We start from the raw sequence: 12645 nt of genomic DNA, 5'->3' as shown, positions 1-12645 counted from the left end.
ACAATTTTACAACACCAAGTTATAGTCCAGCAATTTTATTTTAAATTCACAAGCTTTCGGAGGCTTCCTCCTTCGTCAGGTTCACATCGTTCACCTGACGAAGGAGGAAGCCTCCGAAAGCTTGTGAATTTAAAATAAAATTGCTGGACTATAACTTGGTGTTGTAAAATTGTTTACAATTGTCTATGTCTCGGCATCCTTTCCCTTACTCTCTTTAACCACCTTGGGATATTTTCAATGTTTAAGGTGGTATATAAATGCAAGTTGTTTCTGTTGACGTCAAGAACTCATCCAGGTTACTGAGATCAATTTCACATAGGGCCCTTCCAGCCAGGAGAGGGGGGGAGATTTTCATCTCACCAGTCTGAGCTGGGTTTGAATTCTATCGATGAAAAATCAATGTACTAAATTTTTCCACATCTTTGAAAAGTAAAAATCGGATTTCTTTAAACATGACGCATTAACTTGAAGAGAAGTGCTGTCTGCGCAGTCCGTAGCTGTGTTTATAATGTACGCGACCCGTGCTAGTGCCGATGGGTCTCGTGTGGGCCTCATCCAGTTGTGGCCTGAGAGTAAACTTGCCAGAGTCACTGAGGGATGCTGTGATGATCTGGTTTAATAAAAAAGGGCCTTCTTGGCAGTCGGCATCAGCGAAGCCACCAAGCTTGCTTTGGTTTTGCTGCTGGCTTAACGCCAGGAGCCAGTGATATTGACATGGCTCTGAGCTCAATGTAAAAGCAGCTTGGGTATCACCAATTGTCATATAAAGCGATGAACTCAGCCACAGCTCAGTATCGGTGAGGGGTATTACCGTCAACTTTTTTCAGATAAGAGGTTTGCTTTACTTTTAATGTGTACTTGTTTCCCAGTGCAGGGTAATTATCTCCACCTGTTGGCCTATCACAATCAGCACTTTCAGAAAGCAAACTCCCAATGTCACAACTTGAGAAATCTTAGACAGGTTCAAATCAAACATGGTAGAGTATACAATGCAAAAGGGTTAAATTATGAGGACAGGTTGCATAAACTTGGCTTGTATTCCCTTGAGTTTAGAAGATTGAGGGGTGATCTGATCGAGGTGTTTAAAATGATAAAAGAATTCGATAAGGTAGATAAAGAGAAGCTTTTTTCTCTGGTGGGGGAATCAAGAACATGGGGAAAAATCTTAAAATTAGAGAAGGCCATTTAGGAGTGAAATCAGGAAACACTCCTTCACACAAAGATGGAAATCTGGAACTCTCTCTTCCAAAATGCTGTGGGTCCTGGGTCAATTGAAGCTTTCAAGACTGAGATCGATAGATTTTTGTTAGGTAAGGGTATCAAGGGATATGGAGCAAAGATGGGTAAATGGGGTTGAGGTGCGGATCAGCCAGGATCTAATTAAATGGCTGAACAGGCTCGAGAGGCTGAATGGCCTACTCCTGTTCCTAAAATTGAAATAACTAGTTACCTTCAAATTACCGTGGACTAAATTAACGGCTGCTATTTTAATGCAGGTTAACACATTGTTTTAAATGAGTTCATACCTTGGTTGGAATAGCTGACTGAGGAGTGTCATATGAATGTATTAAGCATTCGACTGCCGACGCTGTCAATAGTGATCTCCAGACCAATCTGTCAGATCAGTTGGTTATTAAACTGGATATGATGCACTGTACTTTTCAGTAAGGTCATCACATAACACAGCACAATTTAATATTTCTTAAACTGTTGAAATAACAATCGCACAGGGTTTGGTAAGTCACTTCTTACTCCAGTGTCCTGCCTGCATGGAGATATACAGCCTCACCAACATCTTCAAATTTAAAATTCTCATCCTTGTTTTCAAATCCCTCCATTGCCTCGCCCTCCCTATCTCTGTAACCTCCTCCAGCCCTATTAGACCTCCGGGATTTCTGGGTTCCTCCAATTCTGGCCTCTTGCGCATCACGGATTTCCATCGCCCCACCATTGGCGGCCATGCCTTCAGCTATCTAGGCCCTAAGCTCTAGAATTTCCTCCCTAAACCTCTTCACCTCTCTCTCCTCCTTTAAGACACTTCTTCAAACCTACCTCTTTGAGCAAGCTTTTGGTCACCTATCCTAATGTCTCCTTATGTGGCTCAGTGTTTAATTTTCTCTGATTACGCTTCTGTGAAGTGCCTTGGGACGTTTTACTACATTAAAGGCGCTATATAAATGCAATTGTGAAGTTAATTGTAATTTATTTGGGTTGTGTGCGCTGTATTATTCTGTACTATGGGCGTGCCAGTGTCTCTTGCTGGAAAGCATCCAATTATATAGTTACAAGAAAGAAGAATTTACCATTCTAATATTTCAGTTAATTGTTATTCATTCTGTTTCTAGGTCTCCATTCGTTAGTGTGACGGAATACTCACTTCTAAAAAACAACATTGTTCAGCTGTGCCTGGAACTTACAACCATTGTGCAACAGGTAAGCGTTAAACTCTCATTAAGCAGCTTTACCACCAGAATTACATTGAGGTAGGTTGTCCTTTGTTCCATTATCACGGCCCAGTTGAAATGTTTCTTTGCCTACAATAATTTAATAATTGTTTTTATTTAAATCGTAAAATGTGTTGGTGACTTGACAACTGAGATAACAGCACATGCTCAAATCGAAGGATTTTAAGTCACTGACATATTTTTGATTTGATTGAACAAGACATCGAGCAATACACAACATAAATCAGAAATCAGTTAATGATGCTTGGACAGAATCTCATTCATGATTATCTGCAACTCTGCCTCTGAAAGAAAAGTGAATCAGAAACATTTTTAGCAACTGATTCCACGATCTTCAAGAGCTTATGAACTGGAAATAGTTAGAAGGGTAGATGTAAGATGACACATTGTATGATATATATACATGGTTTTATATCTATGCTTCTTGGTCAATTATTTTGATTATTAAAATGTTACTCCTGAACTCAGCCATAAGTGATTTGCAATCCAGCCAAAAATATTTCTTCAGTTAGCTGGATTTGTTCTGCTTGAATTGGAAAGGGTTGTGCATTAACAGAAAAATGTGAGGGCCTTCAAAGGAATTTTATTTGCGATTTTGTTTTTCTAAGTGATGGACTCCTACAGTGACTTGTAAAATGCCCTTTTAAGCTTTGAAATGTAACATACAGAAGACCAGGGTCATTATGTTGTGTCCTACTCTTAACTCATCCTGTCTCAGACTTCAAATCTGTGGAACTCCTTGTTTCCCAATACTGTTTGTTCCTGCAAACAGCAAACAGCAGCTTTTATAAGCAGGCCTGTGCCTCCTATGAACTAAACTTTAAGCTTAAGCAAATCGAATGTACGATCTATTCTCTTACTGTTGGGTTATACTGTACATAGTATGGAACGGCCACCTAATGCTCCTGATTTCTCCTATAGACTGAACCAAGCTGAGGGGCTATATATTTTTGGCTAAACTACAGATTTATTGCAAGAAAGAAATATACACAGAAAGAAGTTAAATCAGCAGAAAAAAATTAGCAATACTTAACTTTCATCAGTCCCTTCGAACGTTTTGAATCCAACATGACACATCATTGGATTCTTAGTCCTTTAAATGAGTCTTTTGATGAGCTTTTATATCAGTGTGTATTTTTACACAGAGTTCTGTATCAGCACAGATTGATCTGAGTGAAATGAAGAAGTGGCCAATAGCTTCTTGTATTTAAGCCTCCAAATGATGATTCATGCCCTGGTTAATGCCTTGATGAGGCATAATTGAATTTGTGCTGGGAAAGCATTTTCCAATCTTTCAAGGGTTGGATTCTTAAAGGTGTGTTGTACTGTTTCCTGTTGGGGCTTTTTGGATTCTTTGCTCGGTTGTATTACTTGTAGTTTTAGTTAGCTTTTTTTTTACGTTTTCTCGCTTTTTTTCCCCTCCTGGTTTTCCCATCACAGTATTGCTGCCAGTTGCAAATTTAGTTGCAGCAACCAAATACTTGAGGTTGAGAATTCCTCTTGCACTTAGAGGCTTGGAGGAGGAAGAGTTTTTCCTGTGGAGGGATTAAAGTCAGGTGCGATAACACAAGGGGCTATTTTGCCAACACACACTCTTACCTCGGAGGACACAGAGGCTGTATTGTGCCATCTCCTCCAGCTGGACCTTCAGACTACAATGACCACAGAGTGACGGTGCCCACGAAGGTGATCAGAGCCTTGGATTTCCACACCCAGGTCATTCCAAACCACCACCAAATAGATCCAGTCTGCTGTGCACTGATGTATTGAGCAAATGACAAGAGGCGTCACTTGTCACTGGGACCTCTTGGCCTCTCCCCACGGAAAGGCAGAGGCAACACTCTTACTGGGCGGCAGGTCTACCTAAGATGCGGGGAATCATAGCTGGAATGTGTGAGCTCATCTGGGTCCCAACCACCAACCCCAACAGTTCATGAGCAGAAAGGGATTCGATTCAACTAATGTGCAGATGATCTGCAACCACAGGCACCATGTGATGCAAGCTAATGATTAAGTACTTAGCAGTGATATTACTGACCTGTACAGTTATCTTTTCTTTTAAAACACATCCAAACATCATTACATTATTAAGTATATAAATATACGCTTGCATTTTTTTTTACACAAATCAAACATTGCTGTCAAGTGTTCTCACTTTGCCGTTGTACGCCTCATTAAAAAGAAAGACATTTTCGAGTTGACCAAGGTGAAGGCTGGAACATAGCTTGGGCTGGCTGCAGAGTGAAGGTCCTTCTACTCTGCCCAAACATTTTTCTTTAACATCAGCCTCAGAAGAACATTGGTTCACCAACGCACTAATGTGACTCTGTCGATTTCTCACATTACCCACGTTTACAGGTTTTCTGAGTGAAATGTCAGTTTTTACCAAATGATGGATAGTTTTGTAATATGGACATGTACCTAGAAGAAATTGGGTTGAGAGAATTGGACAATCTTTTTATTTATCAGAATAAAACCAATCCCAGCTTACCCAGCAGTTGGACTACTGCTTGTTTGGAGGATAAACACCAACACGGACAGAATGGCCGATTTCCATGTCATCATTTCTATTTAATTTTATGTTAAAAAAAATTAATTTCATGTAGTTCCTCACAAAGTGGAAGAAAGAGGAGACCTTCATGCCATCAATCTGCCTGGATTGACACCCTGGTCTCAAAATGGCATCTGGAAAATAGGCACTCAGCTGGTTGACAAAGGTCATTAATTCCTGAGGATGTCATAAATATTGAAAAATGATTTTCAGATCTGCTGTCGAGGGACCGCAGGAATGTTCCAAATGAGTGCTGAACATCTGAGCGAATGAATATCTCGAAAAGTAACACTGGCCAGATAGTCTCACTCTTAAGCTGGAATCGTGTAAAGTTATCCCTCACTCTTTGAAATGTTGAAAGCATTGTAAAACGAATCCATGCTTCCTTACTCATTTTAAAATGACTCTAACCCTAAGACTGCCAGTCTCCATGGACCAACCAGTTCCATACGTTTTTTGTACTGACACTGAAGAGACTAATAAAGTTACTCAGCACCAGGAGTCTCTTCATTAAAGCAATAAACTACTAAAATAAATATGAAGAATACAATTGTACATAAAATTGAAATGTTTGAATTCTCACCTGTCCCCACATGCAGCCTCTTTTTTTCCTGCTATCTGCTGTCTTCATTATTCTCTCTCTGTCCTACTTTATTTATTTTACATATTTTACTTACCTGTTTTCTTCTGGTTCCCAGCCTCCATTTTGGAAGTACTAGCAAGTTGGATTTTTGTTTAAATGGATTTTCATTGGCTAAAAACTAGTTTTAAAGGCTGGATTTTTAACCAATCAAAAACCCAAGCCAATCGACGTGTTTTGGCATCTTAACACCCAGACAAGTTGCTGCCATTGTACGTGGTGAGTCCCACAGCATATAGATCAGTCACCTTGTCTACAGTGCTTGGAGGGTTAATTAATGGATATTACCGAGGGCCATTTAACATTTTGTATTGTACTCTTCCTCTGACAAGAGTGACTGACTACCATCTAAAAAATCTCTTAACTAGAGATTTGAAGTGAAATTGCTGGATACGTCTCCCAGGCCCAAATACAATGTGGCTGAACAGTGAGTCATGAATTTTTAGCTTCAAGACTCAACATAAATTCAAGACAATTAAATGCGCGTTGGCATGTATCGAGCACTTGATGGAATTCAGATTTGCTTTCAGCTCTGTACAACAGATCATTGTAACAGAGCATCGATGCCTGATTTACTGTACCAGTCCAGTTACATCCAGGGACATTGTGCAAGTAAATTGGTCCTTGCTTGTCCTCAGGGATGGAAAGCAGGGGAGGTCCTCATTCACATTTAGTTTGCACCGTATTGCCGAGAGACCATTGATCACACATCGTACCTTTTCATCTGACAAGCCCAACATCAATTTACCTTTCTGCCCCGAGCAGCTGAGCACTGATGGCATGAAACAGTGAACTGTTGATGTACCACCACTCGGTGCTGATGGCAGCTCTTGCATTAAGTTATCTGAACTGATAGCAACAGTCAAGATTTGAAAATGATTTTTCTTTTGACAATGTTGTGAACTATACATTGACTCTTCTTTCGTGTAGAAGCTTTGGAATGCGCTCATCTTGCGATTCAATAATTTAAAATGTGCAAGGGCAGTGAGGCTGACCACACATGGAGCTCTCTCTCTCTCTCTCTCTCTTTGTGTTACATGCACAGAGAGATTAATGTATTTTGATTGAACGAACTGGGTCACTCAATATTTCAGAAGATAGACCATCCCTTTCTTGTCGGAACTTGCTCAGTTTATAAATATTTCTCTACAAATTTAATCGAAAATTCAAGCAATTGCTTGTGCTGAAAGTCGTAGCTGATTACCAGTATCCATCATTTATTATAAAAAGATTAGGATGAGTTCCTGTCAGATTTAAGCATGGAGAAATGGAAGGATGGGTTGCACCTACTTGTGCATAAAAGCTAGATTTCTGTTCTTTCGTAGTTGCTGGACAGAAAATCTAGCCCATATAAAGTCTTGTGGCTAGCTCGCATCTGTCACACTTCAAGGTGTCACCCATTGTTGCAGAAATAAAATCAGTATTTAATGCTGGCTTCTTCTGAAAGCCAGAAATTTACAAGCTGCTACAATTGCCCCTCTAACTTACCTCAGGTGTTTACAAGCAGTTGAAGTGACCTGGATTTGCCCAGTTCCACTTCCCCACAGGTAGTATTTGAGTAGCGGCCATTAAAGGACAGGCTAAACACTACTCCATCAAAAGCAGCTAAACAACATAGTCGACCTCTGAGAATTCCACTGAGGACCTGCCAGTTATTTAAAATAAAATGGCAAAATAAAAGCCCCCGTGTTGCGTTAATTTCTGTAAACAATATCCTTTCATAATACGCCTGACATACCAAACATATTATGACCCTAACTGAATTGGCTGAAAATTTCTGAGGATAGGTATCCCATAGGTTAGGTACTTCCATCTCATAATATGTGGTGCAACAAGATCACACAGTATGGAACTTCATTTAGCAACATTCATTGAACTGATCACTTTTGGCCTTGATTTCATTTTCTTCTTCGATGAATTGTAAGTAAATTTACAAAGCAGTTTTGGCATTTTTTTAATGAGATAATGGGCTCGATTTTCAAATCATAAAGTATGGATGCGTTGGGGACGGGGGCTCCACAACTCAGTGCTGCACCACAGGCACCTGCACAAGAGCACAGAGGGGAACAACAGAGGGAGCGATGTCACAGGAGGCACTACCCTCGTCAGAAGGTCCACAGACCGAGGCTCAGCTTCCTGGGCCTCTCTGAGGAGCAGTGCATACAGAGGCTGAGAGTGAGTTGCCAGATAGTTGCAGACATCTGCAGCCTCCTTCATGCCGAGCTGCTCCTGGCTGGACCGAGCAGCATCTCATTACCCATCACTGTTAAAGTCACCACTGCCCTCAACTTTTCGCCTCCAGATCATTCCAGGGTACCACCGGTGACATCGCCGGGGTCTCTCAGTCGTCTGCACTCAAGTGCATAAGGCAGGTCACCAATGGCTTTTCTCGCAGGGCCTTGCAATACGACAACTTCCTTATTGACGACCTCAACCAGACGGAGAGGGCAGTGGGATTCCACTCTGTGGCTGGCTTCCCATGTGTACAGAGTGCAATCGATTGCACCTAAATAGCAATCCGAGCACCTCCACATAAGCCAGGTCTGTTCATGAACAGAAAGGGGTATCACTCCATCAACACTCAGCTCATTTGTGACCAATGCAAAAGATTCCTTTGCGTGTGCGCCAGATTCCCTGGCAGCTGCAACGATTTCTTCATCCTGAGGGAATCCAACATCCCGGGCCTTTTCCACACACCGAACATCCTTAAGGGCTGGCTCCTCGGGGACAAGGGATACTCCCTGCACGCATGGCTCTGAGGAACCCCATCAGCGAGCAACAGCGTCGATACAATGACAGCCACATCGCCACCAGGCCTACAGTTGAACATGGGATAGGACTGCTCAAGATGCAATTTCGGTGCCTTGGTCGTTCTGGGGGAGAGCTTCAATACGCACCAGTTGGTCGCTTTCTAGTAGTGTGTTGTGTCCTGCACAACATGGCGCTACAGAGATGGCTACCGGTTGAGGAAGCCCCATCCCCTCATCCACCATCCACATCTGCCATCCACATTGAGGAGGAGCTGGAGGAGGAGGAGGACGAAGCCATGGGCAGAGCAGCAGCTCACCTGGCTGCTCATAAGGCCAGGGAGTCACTCATTTGTCCTCGTAAGATCAGAAAGTGAGAAGAGCCCAGTCCTCTCACCACCTGAAAAGAGCAGTACCAACACAGCACCCCCCCCACCCCGCTCCCTGCACAAAACAGTCCTGCAACTACACATACACCCACTGTAAAGTGACCCACTGGGTGGCATCAAGTGTCGCCGTTCATAATGAAGCACATGAAAGGGCCCTATCACAAAAACCAGTCAAGAATGGGCAAGACGTGGCAGTAGTGGTGAAAAGGATAAAATGTAATGTGACTTTAACAAAAAACAAATATAAATGAAAAACATGACAGTCTGTCAAACACCCTTGTGCATACCTTGTGATCAGAAAACCTTAGCCTTTCTCTTCCTACTACTTCTATGTGGTGCATCCCCTGTGGCTGCAGTAGAGGTAGCGGCAGGTTGCTCATGTTCATGCCCTGACTGCTTAGATGCTTTCGGCCAACGACCTCTGGGTTTTGGAGCCCGTGAGGGCCCCTCCAAAGGCTGCTCCACTTCCACCTTTGCAGGGGCTGACTCGGCCACCTGGAGAGGAGGCAGCATTGCAGGTACTGGTTGAGAGGGGGGCAAAGGGTGCGACATGGGAGTGCTTTGAGTGGTGTCCCCACTTCCATGTCCCCTTTCGCCATCATCCCTCTCCTGGACCAGGCACACATTTCTCCTACCACCCTGCTGGACAACAGTTTGGAGGACAGGTGTGATGCTTTGAAAGGCAACTTCTAAAGTATCTGTCAGCCCGTTTAACTCTGAGTCCGAACAGCCATTGTCAGGGCCTGAATAGACTCATTTGTGAGACATGCTTGAAGCTCAATGGAGGCTTCTCTCTATCGCAGACATTCCTGCACTTACCTGTGACACTGTCTCAGACAGTTGCGCATGTCCCTGTGACAGTATCTCAGAGATTCCCTCCCGTACCTATTCCACCATTCCACAAGCAGAATTTGGACTCCTCCATCCTGCCTTATTGTGGAGAGTGCACGTGGCACCAGTTCCAGTACCTCACAAATGTGCTGCTGTCCCTCGATCATGCTCCTTTTAAAGGATGGCCCCCGGGATTCAGCATCTGCGTCCAGCTGAGCAGAGCCTGGAGAGGAGTGCGCCCACCGACGCGAACTCTGCAGAGCTGCCCCTGCCACCAGTGTCTGCTTGTGCTCATTTGTGTGTGGTGACTCACCAGGTGCCAACCCAACCAACTGACTACCATGACCCACCGAGGTGTGAGTATCTGCGCTGGTGGATGGCTCGCTAAGATGTAACGGTGCGCCCTCAGGGGTCGGGAGCTCCTCTGAGGAATCATCCTCTCCCGTCACTGCGGTCGATGATGCTTAATATTACCTTCTGTAAGTGAACAGAAGGTAATATTAAGCATCATCACAGATGTGTCATGTTGTGATGAGCGTACTGAGGTGTTCAACATGCCAAGCATTATTAACATCAATTCATGTTGTGTATGATGAATGTTAAAGTTGCGTCACCAGACGTTTGTGGGGTGCCAGTCTCGGCTTCCCCGACGGACAGGCACTCGAGGGTTTGGCTGATCTGCAGGGCCGCCTGCTCCATGTCTGTGAGGACCACTCTTTGTTGTGTCCGCCCTCCAGTACTTTCCCTCTCGCGTGCATTTTGTGCTCTCTTCCCTTACAAGGGGAGAAAGTACAGACATGTTTTTTTTTTATTTGTTCACGGGATGTGGGCATCGCTGGCGAGGCCAGCATTTATTGCCTATCTCTAATTGCCCTCGAGAAGGTGGTGGTGAGCCGCCTTCTTGAACCGCTGCAGTCCGTGTGAGTGAGTGTTGGTGATGTGGCCAACCGATGAATGCATTGCTTTGGGTGAGGCTGACCGTGAAGGAGGTGCATCAGAGGGTGAGTATGAGACAGAGACATCACATTGGATGAGGATTGGGATGAGTGGTAATGGTGGGGTCACAAATGGGGAGGTGAGGAAGTGAAAGTAAGTTGAGGATGACCCTTAATTGGGTGTGAGAAGTGATGTGATGGAGTAGTCTTGGTGGTGCAGAATTTGTTGGAGGGGGGGAGCTGGGGGTGATGTGGTACACAGAATGCAGGAGAATCAGTATGTGTACTCACTTTTGCTGACCTAGTTATTTCATTGAAGTGCTTCCTGCATTGAACCCAAGTGCGGGATATGTTGCTCCTGCTGGTGACCTCCTTTGCTACCTCAAGCCAGGCCTTCTTGGTGACAGAGGCGGGGCACTTCCTCCTATCAGCCAAGTAAAATAGTTCCCTCCTCCTCCTCATCCCTGCCAGTAGCACCTGAAGTGAGGCATCATTAAATCTTGGAGCTGTCTTGCCCCTGTGCTGCTCCATTGTGTCATTTTGCTCTTTGCTCCAGCAAAATGCATTGGAGCAATGGCCCTTTAAATAGAGACGCTCCAGCTGACAGCCTGTCATGCGGGTGTGCAGTCCGGCAAACAATGCGGATGTTAAGGGTCACCAATTAATTCGCGATCGCGTGGGGAATGGTAAGATTTTATTATCCGGGTTTGCCATGCGCCCATTGACCCACCCTGTTGCCATCCCGCCACCATTTGAAAATCGAGCCTTGTGTCTCCATGGTACCAAACCACTCCAAAGCTTACTTCCTATGCAAACTCGCATTAGGAAGCACACTATCCCTGTTAATTTTGTTTCATGGTATACAATATGCCTATGAAATCTGCATGGTTGTGTTTTATTACACAAGCATTATGCAACATGTTTTTTTTTGGAAAGTGACAAAGCACAGCCAATAATGCTGGCTTTCGGAAATGGTTTTCTAGACACAAAAAGCAAATTGTAGCGCTGATGCCGGGCTCCAGGTGCAGATATACAACATGACAGGCAAGATTAAAATGTGGCATTAATCTTTTTGTTCTGTTTTAATAATATGCAAAAATTGTTATAATAATGTCATCAATTCTGCCAGTCAATGTTTGATGAGATGTTTCAGTGTCAAAGCAGGTACTGCTACCATTCAAATGAGCCACCTCATTGATAGCCCCATCGGTCATGGACACGATAACCCAGTGATGCTCCAAGAGTTGCGTCCAAATAACATTTGGTCTAGAGACAAATAAACGAGAAACAATGCAGCCTATTTGAAACAGAACAGTAAAATGCTTCTGGGAAAAGAAAGAAAAACAACAACAGGAATTCAGGTTAGAGATCTCAGCCAGTCCTCTCAGCACAGATTAGATTAGATCATATATCAAGAAATGACACTTGTGCGATTGTACCGAGGTGCAAAACCTCATAAAATGGAAAGGTGAGAACTTGGCAAGGGCATGACTGACAGTGTCTAGCTGGGTACTGCACTTTTATAATGAATTCATTTTGCACAACCTTATAAAAACATGCTTTAAACAGGTTACAGTTGTTTTGTAAGAATATTCTTGCAGCTTAAAAATTAATACTGATTTTTTTAAAATTATAAAATTATGCATTGCACCTACCTGCCAAAACAATTTCAATAGTTATAGAATGCAAACTGTCTGGGGCCATCAAAATTATATTGTCTTGAAGAACTTTTATTTTTTGGCTTAGTTTTGTCTCCTTGAGTTCGCAGTATTATTTAATCCTTTGATCAGATGTCAATCATTGACCTGGGAGAATGCTGGCATGTGAAGGCTTTACGTGTTAGTCCAAAATTTTTCTCTGTGCCACTCTAGTGGATACATTAGCCCATTTATTTTAAGATGGGTTAATGGCTACGCTAAAGTAACGGAGTGAGGAATTTTGGACAGACGCATAAAGGTAATTCATTGCCTAAGAAGTATTCTATGCTGTTTGGCACAGTGGAATAAGATAATTGATTGTTCCTTTTCTTTCCCCTGTAGGATTGCACAGTTTATGAAACTGAAAATAAGATTCTCCATGTGGTGAGT

At 43.2% G+C, this 12645-nt stretch overlaps 1 protein-coding gene across 9 annotated transcripts in view; it reads left to right on the top strand.

Annotated features, from left to right (window-relative positions):
* Positions 1-12645, top strand: part of si:ch211-26b3.4 (connector enhancer of kinase suppressor of ras 2) — a 648212-nt gene that overhangs the window by 206117 nt on the left and 429450 nt on the right. For all 9 annotated transcript variants that reach the window (XM_067996824.1, XM_067996823.1, XM_067996829.1 and 6 more), the window contains 2 exons: positions 2346-2433; positions 12598-12639. In XM_067996824.1, the coding sequence (XP_067852925.1) occupies positions 2346-2433; positions 12598-12639 (130 nt within the window). The remainder of the gene's footprint in view (positions 1-2345; positions 2434-12597; positions 12640-12645) is intronic.

This window comes from Heptranchias perlo, chromosome 15 (assembly GCF_035084215.1).
Source record: "Heptranchias perlo isolate sHepPer1 chromosome 15, sHepPer1.hap1, whole genome shotgun sequence".
Classification (NCBI taxonomy): domain Eukaryota; kingdom Metazoa; phylum Chordata; class Chondrichthyes; order Hexanchiformes; family Hexanchidae; genus Heptranchias; species Heptranchias perlo.
The sequence above is the reverse complement of the archived record's forward strand: the minus strand, read 5'-3'. Positions and strand labels throughout refer to the sequence as shown.